The sequence below is a fragment of the Lepisosteus oculatus genome, chromosome 5 (assembly GCF_040954835.1).
Source record: "Lepisosteus oculatus isolate fLepOcu1 chromosome 5, fLepOcu1.hap2, whole genome shotgun sequence".
NCBI classification, from domain to species: domain Eukaryota; kingdom Metazoa; phylum Chordata; class Actinopteri; order Semionotiformes; family Lepisosteidae; genus Lepisosteus; species Lepisosteus oculatus.
This window is the reverse complement of record NC_090700.1, coordinates 60,555,364-60,571,837: the sequence shown is the minus strand read 5'-3', so window position 1 is coordinate 60,571,837 and position 16,474 is coordinate 60,555,364. Positions and strand designations below refer to the sequence as shown.

At 39.5% G+C, this 16,474-nt stretch overlaps 1 protein-coding gene across 1 annotated transcript; it reads left to right on the top strand.

The window, feature by feature from the left end:
• The first annotated feature begins 21 nt into the window (after positions 1-21).
• Positions 22-15,002, top strand: ireb2 (iron-responsive element binding protein 2). Its single transcript, XM_006629075.3, has 22 exons — positions 22-117; positions 2,810-2,905; positions 3,553-3,718; positions 4,361-4,498; positions 4,830-5,054; positions 5,209-5,278; positions 5,891-6,074; positions 6,432-6,571; positions 6,667-6,838; positions 7,012-7,112; positions 7,230-7,346; positions 7,988-8,147; positions 8,266-8,401; positions 8,825-8,909; positions 9,419-9,575; positions 9,745-9,869; positions 9,987-10,091; positions 10,265-10,407; positions 10,799-10,946; positions 11,535-11,657; positions 12,314-12,499; positions 12,795-15,002. Exons 1-22 carry the CDS (start codon positions 93-95, stop codon positions 12,915-12,917), a joined length of 2,925 nt encoding a protein of 974 aa, XP_006629138.1. The 5' UTR covers positions 22-92; the 3' UTR covers positions 12,918-15,002.
• Positions 15,003-16,474: the final 1,472 nt, after the last annotated feature.

Here is a 16,474-nt window from a genome sequence, read left to right as displayed (position 1 = left end):
AGGCGCGGCGCGCCCGGCGATTGGACGGCACGCCGGGGAGGGGGGCGTTGCCATGGGCGGCAGAGGAGATCGTGTCTGGTTCAGATGCCGTTATGGCGCTCGGTGCTGTACCAGAAGGTAAGCGAGTTCACAAAGAGGACATTAATAACAGCCACAGCGAAGCGCTAGCGTCCAGTGGCACGGTTCAAGTAACGCTTGTCAGCTTTCAGTTTGTTGTACTAACCGCTACTTACGTTGGGTATCCTTTTTTTTCTGTACATAGCTGTACGGTTCCTACCACTTGCCTTCTCTAGGGCTCGCTGCCTGCTTGTATTAGTTACTGAACCGACCAGGAAAAGAACAGTCTGTTAGTAATTTGATGATCCGTCTTTTTTCGGTTTAGAGTAACCGTGGCTCTCGCTGCACTCTCTGCTGGGAGCGGTGAATGTTTCCGCTGTGATGTCTTCATGGCGTTTTGAAGGGTTAAGTTAGTGAGAGTGGCCGTTTCGCCCAGGCCGGAGTGCGTTTTGTGCTGTCACTCGTCTGGCTTCTTGAGCCTGGATGTTAAAGAAACCTGCATGACACTTTCCTGCCGTATATATGAATGTCTTTTGCGTCATTCGGTAAAAGGGGCTTCTGGTTTGTTTGTTTGTTTTCATCTGGTGTTTATTTCTTAGGAAACAAAACTGCAATCTTTAAACGATAGCGATAAACAAACCCAGTACACCACAGACCTTCTGTAAGAATTATGGTTTTGTTGTTCGCTCTTTTGAAAGACCCCCCCCCATCGAATTGGGAGCTGCTGTTTTGAGTTGAGACACGGCCCTCATAATGTCATTTCCAAGTTATCTGTCCATGGCACCGGTTCTGTGCTGTACGTTGGAAACGATAAGTCGAGGGTGGGTCTGTCTGTCAGAAAGTGTAGGCGTCCCCCCCAGAAAAAAAAGAAGAAGCGAACAGTAGGATCTTTAAAACCCACGTTTTCTTTGATGAAAGGTTTGAGATGCGTTCCTGGGTGCAGCGCTCACGCTGATGACAGAATCTCTGTTATGTTAAATGAATGAATGAAGTATTTTGAAGTGAATTAATCCCTCTGTTTGGGTTGCCGCATCTGTGAATCAGGAGTGATTTTTAATGACTTGCTGTAGTTTTGCATTACATTTAAAAATAGATATAATCAGGAAGTGGACTTCTTCCCACACAAGTACATATATTGCAAAGCCTGTATTTCTAGAATGTTTCATGCAGTGAAAGATTACATTGCAGGAAGATTACCTTTATGAAACGGGCATATACATTTTCCTATGGAGTTTTATTAGTTTGGAAATACAACAGGGTTGGCAGCTAGATTATGCACTGGGGGTACTGGAAAATACCACTCTGGAAGCTTCGGAAAGAGGTCCCTGTTCCATTTGTCTTTTCAGTTACAGTAGTTACTGCCATTGTTAATGGTAATATTGCAAAAACATCCAAAATGGATATATTGATGTGTTGTTAATGTATGTGAATTTTGCTTGGTTGAGCTTTTAGGCTTAATGTCAAATTATTAAAATCATTAAGTAATACAATTTTTTTATGCTGTGTTATACTTTATTGTAGAGAAAACCTAGGACTAGGAGTTTAATGTTTTCTTGCAGCTTTGATGAAAGCACAGAACCGGTAGCAAAATGCTCTTCATTAATTTTAATAAAAAGCTTGCATATCAGCCCTGAATAGCAGTTATCACACTTTGTTCCACTTTTTGTTTATTTTGTATCTTACTAAGGTGGTTTTTCATAAAAGCTTTTTTGTTTTTTTCTCATCGTTGGTTGCTAATACAGTGTTTAGTAACAGCACACCCTTGTTATACATATGTTTTTGGTAAAGAGGAACATATTCAGTTTAACACAGGAGGCAATAATTATTTTTCCCCATGACATTCTGTATTTCATTATTTACAAGTCTTAAAGAAATTTAAACTGAGTCAAGTATGGGAATTAAAAAGATTAAAGCACTGTTCTCCTCCCTGGAAATACACAATGAAAGATGTGAAATGGTAATGAAACTTAGTTATAATGTAGTTGTGTTGTTTTTTCATACAGCTGTAAAAGAATATACAGTAAAAGATTTGATTTTGAACACTCAGGATATTTATTTGACTAAAGGATCTTAACAGAGTATTTTGATGATCAATTAATTACTGTCGTTTTGAAGTTCAGTACTTTGTGCTTCAGCAGAAGAGAATTAGAAAGCAAAATTCATACAAGTGAGCAGAGAAAACACATTCCTGTAAAATTCCTAAATCAGATTAAAACATTCGGCCAGTACTGATTAGGAAGAAACTGCTCCAGTATAATCTAGTGAGATATTTCTGGCAGTTTAAACCCTCTGGAGAATTTTCTTAATGAGCATACCACACTTAAATTGCTCCTTCACAGAACTGCAAGTTAAGAGGAGTCTGACTGCCAAAGCACTCAAAGGGTTTGTAGAACCTGTATCTTTATAGATGCAGCTAGGGGTCAACGTTTAAACAGTTACTTTTAATCGCTTGTACTGGAGTTGACCTATGAGCCAGTAACTGAAGTAGATTTTATCTAATGTAGCAAGAAGACTCTATAATCCAACCAAAACCTTTTTTTTTTTATTTTAGAGCATGTAGTCATAAGGTGTCACAGGGTTTTACTTCAACCACAGTAGTAGTATCCAACCAGTCCAAACATGGTGTCAATAAAGATCATGAATTGCCAACTTGGTATTGTAGTAAAGCTTACAGTGCCATAATCTCCGTTATGGTCATACAGGAACATTTATGAAAAGAGGCTATAGTTAAGTCATACACTTTTTTTTTCAGATCATCCTTTCAAAGACTTGATTGACACCTTGGAAAGTGATGGAAATGAAAACAGATTTTTTTTTAACCCGCAGAAGCTCAATGACCCACGATATGGTGAGTGAATGGAAAAATTTAAATAAAATGCAAATAATTTCAGCTGTGTTGTTGTTTGATTGTATTGTGGACTGTTGTAAAATATGAATCCATTCTGTTTCCTTCTTGGCATTTGTAATTTTGGTACCACTCTAGAACTTAATAATTCAGTCAATCCTGGTTTCCCTTTATTAGTTGCTTAGGTGTCTCATCACCAGGCTGCTGATATTTTGATCTTAAGAAGTCTTCTAAATGAGTCTCTCAGTTCCTTTTGTCAGAATGCAAAGTGATGTCTTATATTTCAGTCAGTCAAAATCATAACTGTCTCAACAACAAATAATAAGCACATTTTTTACCCAGGAGAATCTAGATACAAAAATCATAACAGATCACGTGCATTCCATTAAACAGTTACATCCATTTGCCTTTGCACAATTAGAAAAAAACACAAACATTTCTTGTTTAAAATATGTAGCGAAAATACTTCGATCTGCTTTCACTTTTAAATACATTATTTTGCCATATAAGGGCCTTCATTCCTCTTGCTTCTAACATTTTTAGAAGCAGGATCACCGACATCCTAATATAGTACAAGCATGACATTGCGGGAGTCATCTGAAAATACTTTTGTTTCCAGCACTTTCATTCATCTTTCTTTCTCAACATAGATTTGTTGCCTCTGTCCATCCGTGTCATACTGGAAGCTGCAATCCGGAAATGTGATGGATTCTATGTGAAGAAGGAGGATGTCTTTAATATACTTGACTGGTGCCAGCAGCAGAGTAGTGCCGAAGTGCCCTTCTCTCCTGCTCGCATTCTCCTCCAGGATTTCACGTGAGTCTGTGGTTTGAAACTCTCTCCTGAAACTCCAGGGGTGTTGGCAGAGCCTGCAGTCTGCTCCAAAATCATCCGCTTGGCTTTTAAAGTGTTGCTCTTGGCTGCTTTCGGAACCCAGTATCCAGTTCAGTCGATCAGTCAGTCAAGGTTTATTTATCAGTGCACGAACAGTACAGCAGACAGCAGTGTTGTCGGCAATGAAATGCTTTGTCTGCGAGCTCATTAAGAGGGTTAGAAGAGTATAATTTATAGGGGTTAGGACACAATAAATTACACAATTGCAATTTACAATACAATTTACAGATTGTGCGAAAGTAACACAAGGATAGGAGGTATTTAGCGCTCTTCGTATGTGTCCTGAGAGTGCAAGTGACAGGAGGGCGCCGGTGCACACTGTCAGTTCAAGGGGTTGCCTGTTCGCCAGCGGCCGTTTGAGTAACTGTGGCGTCTGCTGTGGTTGGGTGTTGAGCAGTCTTACTACCTAGGGGAAGAAGTTGTTACGAAACCTGGTGGTCTTGGTCTTGCATACTTCGGCATTGTTTTCCGGATGGTAGCAGCGAGTTCACGTGCGTGCATGCGTGAGTGAGATGATCACGGTTTCCGTGTGCCGCGCGTGACAGTGTGTGCTTGTCGTGACAGGGGTGTTCCTGCCATGGTGGATCTGGCTGCTATGAGAGATGCAGTGAAGGAGCAGGGCGGCGACCCCAGCCAGGTCAACCCCCTCTGTCCCACCGATCTCATTGTTGACCATTCAATTCAGATAGACTTCAGCAAATGGTAAGTGGATTATGTGTCGTTTTTCCACTCACTTTCAAACCTTTTCAAAACGTTTTCGTGCCAGTGTTGAAGTTATATTTTTATTTTAGTCTGAATTCACATTAATTGTGATGGTTTAGGTTTGCGCTCTTTTGATTTCCCCATATTGAACTTGTTCACAGACACGCGTCTCAGCATGTTGAGACTGATTTAATCTTTGGTTTATTTCATACTGTGTGATTGTTACCAATATCTTTACGGTTGTCTGGTATGTTTGTCAGTCGCCTGGTGTGTAAAGGTGAATCGCACTTCCTGTGCACTTCTGTGAAGGCGTGGTGTTGTTTTATCTCAGTGCAATCCAGAACGCCCCAAACCCAGGAGGAGGGGAAGGGCCAGGAGCACCTGCCAGGTCCTCGACAGCCAAACCGCAGCCCCGGAGAAGCCAGTGTGGGAGTCAGAAAAGTTGTAAAGGCTCTTGTAAAGATGGCCAGGGCGCTGGTACCTCAGGAAGACCTACTGCTGTCCAGATTGAAAACACCCCGATCCTGTGCCCCTTCCATCTGCAGCCTGTGTCCGAGTATGAAGCGTGGATTGATGCGTTCTTTTTTACTTAATATTAGAAATGATTTGCTTAATATTATACATCATGTAATATTTATACAAACCTAACGCGTTACAGTGTTATTAAAACATGAGTGCTAACTTTAATTTTTCCGTCTTGTCCTTTACAGACCGGAAGTAGCGTTGAAGAATCAAGAGATGGAACTAAGCAGGAACAAGGAGCGGCTGCAGTTCATTAAGGTATGGCACTCGAGCCTTACCTCTGCATAGTGCTTAGGAAAACATCCTGGATTTTTTCCCCATAGCATATACATTATGTAGAACGTGGCATAAAACACTTCTAAAACATCAGACTGGACACACACTCTTTTAAGTTTTAACAGTTTATCTTATTTTTTGTGGACGTGATCCATATTGCAGTTGATCAATTATTTAAGTGCAAAACATGAGCCGATAGCATTTGAATTGCCTAAATCTGGCTCACACCCCAAATAATCTGTTACTGATTATTTTTTTCTGATTGGTTGCACAGCAGGGAACAAACCGTCAACGCAGGAATGTTTTTAAAGCCTCTGCTCTTATTTAAGAAGCCCCCGAAGATACTGGAAATGTAAAACTAACGCCAACAAATTCCATTCACTGAAATGGCGCGTAACATTTAGGGCCACCAGAGCACTTTAGGCAGTAAAGCCTGAGTACATGCTGGGTCAGTGTCACTGGGTCGTTCTCCTCTGTATGAGGTCGTGGGCTTGGTAGTTGCAAGCTTTGGTGTAAAAAAAAAAAACCCAGTTGGTCTGTTTTAAATCAGGTGGGTATAATGAAAAACAAAAATATATTTTTTTCTTTTTGCAGTGGTGCTCAGAGGCTTTTAAAAATGTGAATGTGGTGCCTCCTGAAATGGGGGCTGTGCACCAAGTGAACCTCGAGTATCTTTCACACGTTGTCCAAGATGATGGGAGGTTTCTTTACCCTGACAGTGTAGTGGGGACAGATTCACACACAACCATGATCAATGGCCTTGGGATTCTGGGTTGGGGTAAGTAGAATTTTGCAATACAGGTGGGTAGCTGCGCCAGCATTAGTATTTTGCAATACAGTTATGAAATACCTCATGCTTTATTTTAACTGTTATTCCAGGGTGTTTCTTATTTGCCTTGTAAATGTTTCCATATGAGTGTCTCTGGTTTTTCTTCACAGTAAGCTGATGTTTTCCCTGCAGGTTTACTTCCCACAGTGTCAAAACCTGAAACATTTTCATTTTTTACTTTGCATTTTTGTAGCTAGTGGTTTACTGCCTTGAGGTATGCTACCACATACTAAAAGAAATATGTGTTTTTGGATGTGAATGCCACTCCCTGTGCCTGTCACTTAGCACGTATTCCATCTGTTGTAGGTGTTGGAGGTATTGAATCTGAAGCTGTTATGCTTGGCCAGCCTGTGTCCTTGGCTTTACCCCAGGTTGTTGGATGCAAGCTAGTTGGATCCATTAACACTTTAGCTACATCTATAGACATCGTCCTCGGCATCACTAAGGTATGAAGATACCCAGAGTTTCAAAGCATTGTATATACCACTTATTTTTTGGTTTTATTTTAAATTTCTCACTCAAAATATACTCTGATTTTCAGCACCTTCGACAGGCTGGTATTGCGGGTAAATTTGTGGAGTTTTTTGGGCCAGGAGTGTCTCAGTTATCTGCTGGAGACCGGACTACAATCGCCAACATGTGCCCAGAGTATAATGCCACTGTGAGCTTTTTCCCTGTTGATCATATAACACTGAAGCACTTGAAACAAACAAGTAAGAAAATAATTAACTTCAAATTCTTTATGAACAAAAAAAAATGAAATGCACCATATCTTGACAACAGGAGTTAAAACTTGCATCTTCATTTGTTTTTCACAAATGTTTATGTTGCTACATGTGTTGTGTGCTTAAAACTGATTTAATGCTGATCTTATTTTGGTTTTCAGAGTTTGACAAAGAGAAACTTGAATTAATGGAAGGTTATCTTAAAGCTGTGAAACTGTTTAGAAGTTATGAGGACCCATCAGAAGATCCACATTATTCTGAGGTGTGTCTGCAATATCTCACATTTCAAAATGTGCAATAACTTAATAGTCCAGGTGTTTTTGGATACAATTTAAATTTGAAATGGTGGTTATAACCCAAATCTGTCATTGCCTTGTAGGTGATAGAGATAAACCTCAGCTCCATCATTCCCCATGTGAGTGGCCCTAAGAGATCTCAGGACCGAGTGGCTGTTACCAGCATGAAGCAGGATTTTTTGAACTGTCTAAATGAGAAGGTAATACACTTGTTCTTGGATCTGTAATTCTGTGAATTGGAATATCAGTTGTGTAATTGTATTGCACATTATTTTTCTATTGCATACTTATTTATTTTTAAAAAGCAATCAACTTGTGAATGCTCATATTAAGCAAGTTAGTTATCACATAAAATGAAATACCAAACTGAGGCCACAACTTGTTCAGTATTTTCAAAAGCATGCATGATTATTAATACTTAAGTATATCGCTGAATCCTTTCCTCTAGGTGATTTGATATCTTGGTGTCATAAGGTAATTGAAATAAGGGTAATTGGAAAAACAGTTTGAACTTTAGAGTGGAAGGAACAAGTTCCTGTTTAATTTCTTAGTCAACAGACTGTCTCTCCCAAGTCACAGACAGCACGTGTTCAAGATTATCCTAAATGGCTAATGTTTAAAACAAATATATACAGTTGTTGACTGTGTAAGAAATCAGACTAATTTCACAGGTTAAGGAAAGACAGTCTAATGTTAAGTAGTATTAGCATAAAAGAATGCTTAAGATACACTGGCAGATCTCAAGAAATGATGGTATTCTCCTGATTTTGTTGAAGGAAGTGACTCAAATTTATGTTTTTCTATCAATTGTGGGACCAAAATGCTTTTTATTTTGCTCTAGGTTGGCTTTAAAGGATTTCATGTTCCATCTGAAAAACAGAACACAGTAGTGTCTTTTCAGCATGAAGGAGCAGAGTACGAGCTTGCCCATGGCTCTGTTGTCATCGCTGCTGTGATCAGCTGCACAAACAACTGCAACCCGTCCGTCATGTTGGCAGCAGGTGAGCCTCCGTGAACAGCGCCTGGATGTTAATACAGCCCATACCTCTGAAATAACGTGCTACAGAAGGAAGGTGAAAAACTGCTTTGTAACGGTGGATTGTGGTGTTTTTGTTGAAGGGCTGCTGGCGAAGAAGGCAGTGGAGGCAGGCCTGGTTGTTAAACCTTACATAAGAACCAGCTTGGCACCTGGGAATGGAATGGTGACTCACTACCTCAGTGCCAGTGGCGTTTTACCTTACCTCAGTCAGCTCGGGTATGTATGTCTTTGAGGAAGGACGCATGATCAGAAAAGACACGTTCCATTGTGTGAGTTTGAGGTTATTTGTTTTTACATTTTTGGCAAAGCTATAGCATTTTGTAAGTGAATTTCCCAAAGGACTGATCACACTGAGGCTCTATTTCCATTTATTTAGAGGCTAAAAAAAGCAAATTGGAAGTTATACCAGAAGGACATTTGGAAAAAACCTGCAAGTCTCTCGTTTCTTTGTAAATCTATGTTCAGCCCTTGTTTGTGGTTTCTGTACTACTGTGTATGAATAGTTTCTTGGCTTTCCATTTCAGTATATATAGGCATACATGCACTGTTGGAAGCAGTGGAAAGTGTTGAAGCATATGATTTAAGCTGTTAATATATCTCTGCTGTCACTTGGGTTTTTGCTTTATATTTCTTATGCAGGTTTGAGGTTATTGGTTATGGATGTGCCACCTGTGTTGGAAACACAGCTCCGCTTCCAAATGCTGTCATTGAAGCGATTAAAGAGGTAGTGTTTAAATTCAGATTTTTACTAAGTGTTTTTAGACGTGTATATAAATATCCGCCTGCGTAAGAATGGCTAAACTTAGTGCTAAGTATTTAATCATTCATATATTGAATAGCAATGTATAGTGTAAAAATATATTAAACCCATTGATGAAAACATAGTTTTTGTAGTTTTATTATTAGAGTGGTTTTGAAAATCAATCATTTTAGAAGAATTTAGAAACAGGATATTCAATATACTAATGTTTACCGTGCATTTCTTAGAACTCCGAGTATCTCTAAGCAGACTATTTGAAGGATTCTTGGCTGTAACGTTTTAAAGCATGTCCTCCTTTTTTTGTGTTAAGATATGATTCTCTTAAAAAAATTAAAAACTGCTCAATGCATCTGATACGTGCTTCAGAAATGTCCCTTGTTTTACATTGCTTCATCACTGCTAGAGTGGTGTAGGAACCGTTTATTGATTGAGCAAGAAGTATTGCAAACCTGAGCCTCACATTTTGTTCACAGGGAGACTTAGTCGCATGCGGCGTGCTGTCTGGAAACAGGAACTTTGAGGGTCGTCTGTGTGAATGCGTGCGTGCCAACTACCTTGCCTCCCCACCTCTTGTGGTAGCTTATGCCATAGCTGGCACTGTTGGCATAGACTTTGAGATGGAGCCTTTGGGTAAGCCCTGTCAATTACACTTTAGGCCTTTACTCAGTTTTTAAGGTGTAGAGAATGCTGAATGTGAACTATTATTACAGTTAGTATGGGTTATGGACTCTGAAAAATTATAACTTGTTTTGTAAATATAGCTTGTTTATGTTTATTCCTACACTTGTTTTATTTATAGGCAAGAATTCAGATGGTAGAGAGATTTACCTGCGTGATGTCTGGCCCACTAGAGAGGAACTCCAGCAGACAGAGGAGCAGAGTGTCATCCCATCCATGTTCAGAGAGCTGAAAGAGAGGATGGAGGTCAGCCCTACAGCAAATGCGTCCCTGCCAGTCACAGAGAAATTGAAATCAGTTCAATTACTGTCTCTGTGTATTGGACTACTCTGATTTCATCTGTATTGTGCTTGTTATTCACAGAAAGGAAACAAGCTCTGGAATGGTCTTGAAGCACAAGAAAGTGTCACATTCTCTTGGGATCCAAAATCTACATATATTAGATGTCCTTCATTTTTCCAGAAACTTGTAAGTTTTACTTTAAATAATATCTGTACATTTCTTCATTGTCGGTAAACAAAACCAGGCAATAAGGATACTTTTAGGAATGTAGATTATAAGAACTCCACTTAAAGTGGAAGGATGTTTATTTCTTTAGGTGCGACACTTGTCAAGTTGTGTGTAATATGTGTTATTTTCAGACCAAAGAGCCAGCTGCTCCACAGTCTATTGAGAATGCCCATGCCTTGCTCTTCCTGGGAGACATGGTTACAACAGATCACATTTCTCCTGCTGGAAGTATAGCTCGCACAAGCGCCGCTGCAAAATACCTGATGAGCAAGCGGTAAGAATTCTTCTCAGATTACATCCTTTTCTGTTCAAATCCATGAAAACTATGAAACGAATCTAATACAAACATGAAAACTGCTCTTCTGTTTTTTCAAATTTGCTTTTAATGCATCATAACAAATGCATTTTCTTTTATAATCCCAAACCTGTTTGTCCCTGCAGGTGCAGCAGCCAATAAAAACAGTTTATCAAAGTAAAAAAAAGTGGGACAAACACGTTTGGGATTATAAAAGAAAATTTGATGCATTAAAACTGACCAAATTAGTCAGCCATGAATGCCTTTGAAAAGCTAGACATTAATTTGACATAAATTCTGGGAGATTGTTATGGTTTTGTGTGAAACTTTTTATATTTCAGTCTAAACTCAGTTTAAACTATTCTTTCAGACTGACTCCTCGAGAGTTTAATTCTTATGGGGCTCGCAGAGGAAATGATGCTGTGATGACTAGAGGCACTTTTGCCAGCATCAAGTTGCAGAATCGCTTTATTGGAAAGACGGGGCCTAAGACACTGCATATTCCATCAGAACAAATTGTAAGTGACTGTGTGGGATGTTCAGTCATTGTTCTGCAAAGGTCTTAAGTATTGTTTTAATGCTTAATAAATTCGCTATCGATCTGCCTACTTTGCAAGTTTAATTGTTCTCTTTCCAGACTGGGGCTCCTTCTTTGTGGAATGTGTGTTATCCCCATGTTAATGTGGGTTTTCACAGGATACTCTGGTTTACTTGACATCTTTAAATCTTCCATGTGGGCCAATGGGAGCCCCAAGATGCTCTAGTGTCCCATAAAGGGTGTAGACCTGCTATTTGTTTGCTGTGACCCTCACCAGGAATAAGCAGCTTCCTGAAAATTAATGGAAAGACTGTTCTTACTGTAGCATTTGTCCTGATATTATTTTCCAGCTACTGTTTTGATTATTTCAACAGGAAAGAACAACATGGTTATTCATGGCTAGCAAAAGAAAGTAATCCTTATTACTTTTATGAGTTTATTCAGTATATAATCAATTTTAGACCATTCTATAGCTCATTTCATTGCCCCTTTTTCCATAGCGCATCTGTCCCTTTAACAAATGCTTAGTACCGTGCTGTATTTAGTGTGCTTGCTGTCTGTGTTGTAGCTCGATGTCTTTGATGCAGCAGAAAAATACCAGAGGGAAGGGATCCCTGTGATCATTCTGGCAGGAAAGAAGTATGGGTCTGGAAGCTCTCGAGACTGGGCTGCCAAAGGACCTTATCTCTTGGTAATCTTCCAGTACACCATTCTGTTCAGACTCTGCTTTGCTCAAGCCCGGCACTTACAATGTCAAACATTAAAGCAGTATGTCTATAAAAGAGTTTCACCTTAACGTGCCAATCAGCTGATTCATCTGGAATTGTGGAGTTACTTGAAGTCTTGAATGAGTTTGTGATCGTCTTTTACAGAAAATGAATGTATGTGGGACAGAATGTACTGTGACATTTGTGGCTCGTTAGCTCTGCATTCCTGTGTACCCTAGATATTTTTCTTGATGTGTTTGTATTTTTAATGCTGTATTAGTGATGGTAGGGGTGGGAGCCAAGCTGAACACTTAAAAAGACTTGGTAAAGTCTGCAAATGCAAGTCTTAATATAGATCTATATATATAGGTGTATTTTTTATATAAAAATATTGACACATTTCCAGTCAAACAGGCTTTTTGTCGTAATCAGTTGAAAGTCATAGTCATGCTGTCCAAATTTGCCATATACATTATCAATGTTAAGGTTCTCAAGAGAACATTACTGAGGAGATGCAGTCCTATTTGTCCATAATTATGTGTCTTGAAATGTTAGACTTTCTACCATAATGTGATAATCAAGAAAGTTTGGGTTGATGTTCTTAGATGTTTTGTGTCTTTGAGCGTATTTTTTTTCACAGGGTGTGAAAGCCGTAATAGCAGAGAGCTTTGAACAAATGCACAAAAACCATCTGGTTGGCATTGGGATAGCTCCTCTTCAGTTCCTGCCTGGAGAAAGTGCCGATGTGCTAGGACTGTCTGGAAAGGAGAAATTCTCTGTGTCGATTCCAGAAGACCTCTCCCCACGACAGGAGCTGACAGTAAAGGTCAGCTTCTTTTGGTACATTTAGGCAATAACTTCATAACATTTTAAAAACAAGTCAAACTTACCTCCATTTAAAAAATGAAACAGATAAATTCTATTTTCTCCAATGCTACTGTTTATAGAAGCACTTGTCAAACAAGGCAGTGTTTCTTTGTTTTAAGGTATTTTTTTAGATGGTGCTAAGAGAGATAACACTGTTGAAATCATCAAAAACCCACTAACCAGACTGTACAATTGGAGTTTGTATTTAAAGTGAAATATTTTTGCTTTCTCTGTTTTTATTTTGTATTTTTCAGGCCAGCACCGGGAAGACTTTCAAAGTTATTGCTCTCTTTGAAAGTGAAATGGATATTGTTTTTTACAAGCATGGTGGCATCCTTAAGTATGTAGCTCGCAAAATGTTACAACATTTACCGTGATGGAGCCTATTCAACACAAAGCCTTCAACAACAGCAAGTGCTGTCTTGTATCTGCTGAGTTGTTTGTAGATTATGCAAATTATAGCATACTTTCATTTTGTGATTCACTTCTTCTAAATGAAGAATCCTAAGATATATAAACTTTCAGACAACAAGACAGTTACACTGTAGAAATGAGAAGTGGACGGCCTTTTGACTGCCAGAACACCTTGAATGGAAAACTCAAGATCCAGCTTGAACATTGTCCATGTTTTCTTTTCTCCATACCATCACTTCCAGATGCCTTCCTTTCACATGAAACATATCCAATATACTTTGTTTTGGTAACTGTGAAATCATTTTTTGGACTGTTTGTGTATGTCTTGAATCACTGAGAAGAACGACTGACTTCCTTAATAGTTCATATTGATGTGAAGAATGTGTCAATTTAAAATCTGAAGCCAGATCACTGTCGTTAGAACAGGTTTTACAGGAGTCTGTCTGATCTAAATCCTCATAGCACTTTCAGAGAGATTCAAGATAATTAAACCTTTTTGTTTCCTGCCTTTCTTCCTTGTGTATATCATTGGTGTTGACAAATTCATTTATTAATGCGAGGGGGGTAAAATATCAAATTAAATGCACTTTTCTTGACATTTTGGCATATGTCACTAATATTGTTTGTTTACTGGCAGTTTGATAATGCTAGTTTTGTGTTTATATAGTATGTAATGTTGCAAAAGTAGTAAATGAAATCGCTCATCACTGCACATTGTTTAAAAAACAAATAATATGCAGTGTCAGTTACTGTTACCTCAGAGTTTTGTCTGTGCCATCCGGATAACCTTCAGCTAGGCCCATATCTGGCATGTTGTTCGATATTCCTTAACGGGCGAGACTGCCAAAGCTGCCCCCCTATCTAAAAGTACTTTGACATGGCCTTGCAGAATAAGCTTTACCAGTTGGAATTCTTTTTTTCCCCAAGACACGTGTGTTATTCTGAGTTTTTAGAAGTGTGAGTAACTGTTTATGCTGTCCTCTGCAGTTCCAGGTTCTGCTCTGTGATAATCAGTCCCACTGGAAAGTGATGAACCACGTCACCAGTAGTTGCTGCTCCTCAGACACCATTGTTTTAATCGGTTCACGTGGGTTGTGTGTTTCTGAACTATTTTGGGAAGTTGGGGTTTAGTCTTGCTTTCTGGGTTTTATTCAGTACGTCAGTCAAGTCAAGCTCTTAAACCAGCAGCACATCACCCTGCAACTCACAACTGGCAACCCACTGAAGCTCAGCAGGTGTGAGCCTGGTCAGTACCTGGATGGGAGACCTCCTGGGAAAAACTAAGGCTGCTGCTGGAAGAGGTGTTAGTGGGGCCAGCAGGGGCCGCTCACCCTGCGGTCCATGTGGGTCTTAATGCCCCAGTATAGTGATGGGGACGCTATACTGTAAACAGGCGCCATCCTTGGATGAGGTGTAAAACTGAGGTCCTGACTGTCTGTGGTCATTAAAAAAAACCCAGGGTGTTTCTCGAAAAGAGTAGGGGTGTAACCCCGGCGTCCTGGCCACATTTCCCATTGGCCTTTACTAGTCATGGCCTCCTAATAATCCCCATCTCTGAACTGGCTTCATCACTCTGCTCTCCTCCCCACTGACCTGTAAAACGCTTTGAGTGGAGTGTCCAGAAAAGCGCTATATAAGTGTAAGCAATTATTATTATTTTATTATTATTATTAAATGAATTCTGCCTTCAATGTGGCAGTGCTGCCGCATTTCATTGCTCTTGTGGTCACAGTTTACTGGTACAGTTTTATATTTCTCTAGCGACGTTGTACAGAAAAGACCATGAAAGTGCAGTAACTTTTAGACGTAGCCATGAACTTAGAATTCTGTATGTGTGGCGTGGTGCTTTACTTACAGTAGTCTCTGGGGTTTGCCAAAGCGGATTTTGACAGCAGTCTCCTTGGTCTAGTTTCAGAACCGCATGTATACAGCACAAGCCTATCAGGAGTACTTATTAAAATAAGTATTGTACAAAATGTATTAAATATGTAACTATTAACTGTTGCTGATAATGTAAATACATTTTAATAAAGACTGAAATGCAATTATTTCTGTATTGTAAATATTTTTCTTTTTTTTTTATTTGGTAGTGTAGTATCAGTGGATCTTCGTTACTTAATTAAATTGAACTGCTTATTACCTTGCAATCATTTTAATCTGGCTGATACCGTTTATAAAATTATTATATAATTGCTTGCCAGAAGAAACGCTGAAATGGATATTACATTTGCTAAATTCTGCCCTTATCAGCTGTCTTGCATGAAAGCAAAAGAATTAAGTTCTGCTCTGGATTGCATCCATGTATCAGTGTGAGTTAACCCATCCTACTTTCAGAGAGAAAGGAACTGTCCTCAATATTTTTTCTGTTTCAGTATATGTGCAGTTATTTGTATCTGCTGCATACAAATGAATGAATGGTTTTATAATGGTCTTGTACAGCGTTAATTCTGGATGCTGGTGGATGGTGGATGCTGCACATTAGTGGTGGTGGCGGGGATCCCCATTACCTGTATAGCGCTTTGAGTGTAGTGTCCAGAAAAGCGCTCTGTAAGTGTAAGCAATTATTATTATTATTATTATTATTATTATTATTATTATTATTATTATTATTATATCTAGACTTACATGGTTATAATGTTGACAGGTTGCAAGTATCTTATACTTGCATGCATAAAGTACATATTATATATATAGATGTGTTCATCTCAAAGGATCCCAAACTGCTTTACACACAAAAGGGAGCTCATTTCTATGATGTGCCATTATGTATCAGCGACCGCACTGCACAGCAGATCAGGAGAAGTGCGAAATGAAGTGGGAATTTTTAAGAAGGTGAGGGGTTGATACTCATACTCTTTCAAGACATGGCATGGGATCTTTAATGACTTTTATGATGATGATCATTTTTTTTTTATTAATAATTTAACGACCTGAGATTTTTCAAGGCCAGCAGCCATATCACCCCACAGATTACATCTGGCAGCCCCACTGAAGCTCAGCAGGTGTGAGCCTGGTCAGTACCTGGATGGGAGACCTCCTGGGAAAAACTAAGGCTGCTGCTGGAAAAGGTGTTAGTAGGGCCAGTAGGGGGCGCTCACCCTGCTATCTGTGTGGGTCCTAATGCCCCAGTATGGTGATGGGGACACTGTACTGTAAACAGGTGCCATTCTTCAGATGAGATGTAAAACTGAGGTCCTGACTCTCTGTGGTCATTTAAAATCCAAGGGTGTTTCCCTGGCGTCCTGGCCAAATTTCCCATTGGCCCTTACCAATCATGGCCTCCTAATAATCCCCCTCTATGAATTGGCTTCATCACTCTGCTCTCCTCCCCACTAATAGATGATGTGTGGGGAGTGTACTGGTGCACTATGGCTGCTGTTGCATCATCCAGGTGGGGCTGCACACTGGTGTTGGTGGAGGGGATCCCCATTACCTGTCAAACGCTTTGAGTGGAGTGTCCAGAAAAGTGCTATATAAGTGAAAGCAATTATTATTAATTTTAATGACCACAGAGAGTACA

Bases quoted from the DNA above. Each gene is read 5' to 3' on its own strand.
- ireb2 (XM_006629075.3), top strand. From the start codon at position 93: ATGGCGCTCGGTGCTGTACCAGAAG. The intron at 3,719-4,360 runs GTGAGTCTGTGG...TTGTCGTGACAG, and splicing joins ATTCTCCTCCAGGATTTCAC to GGGTGTTCCTGCCATGGTGG. The intron at 4,499-4,829 runs GTAAGTGGATTA...GTTTTATCTCAG, and splicing joins CAGATAGACTTCAGCAAATG to TGCAATCCAGAACGCCCCAA.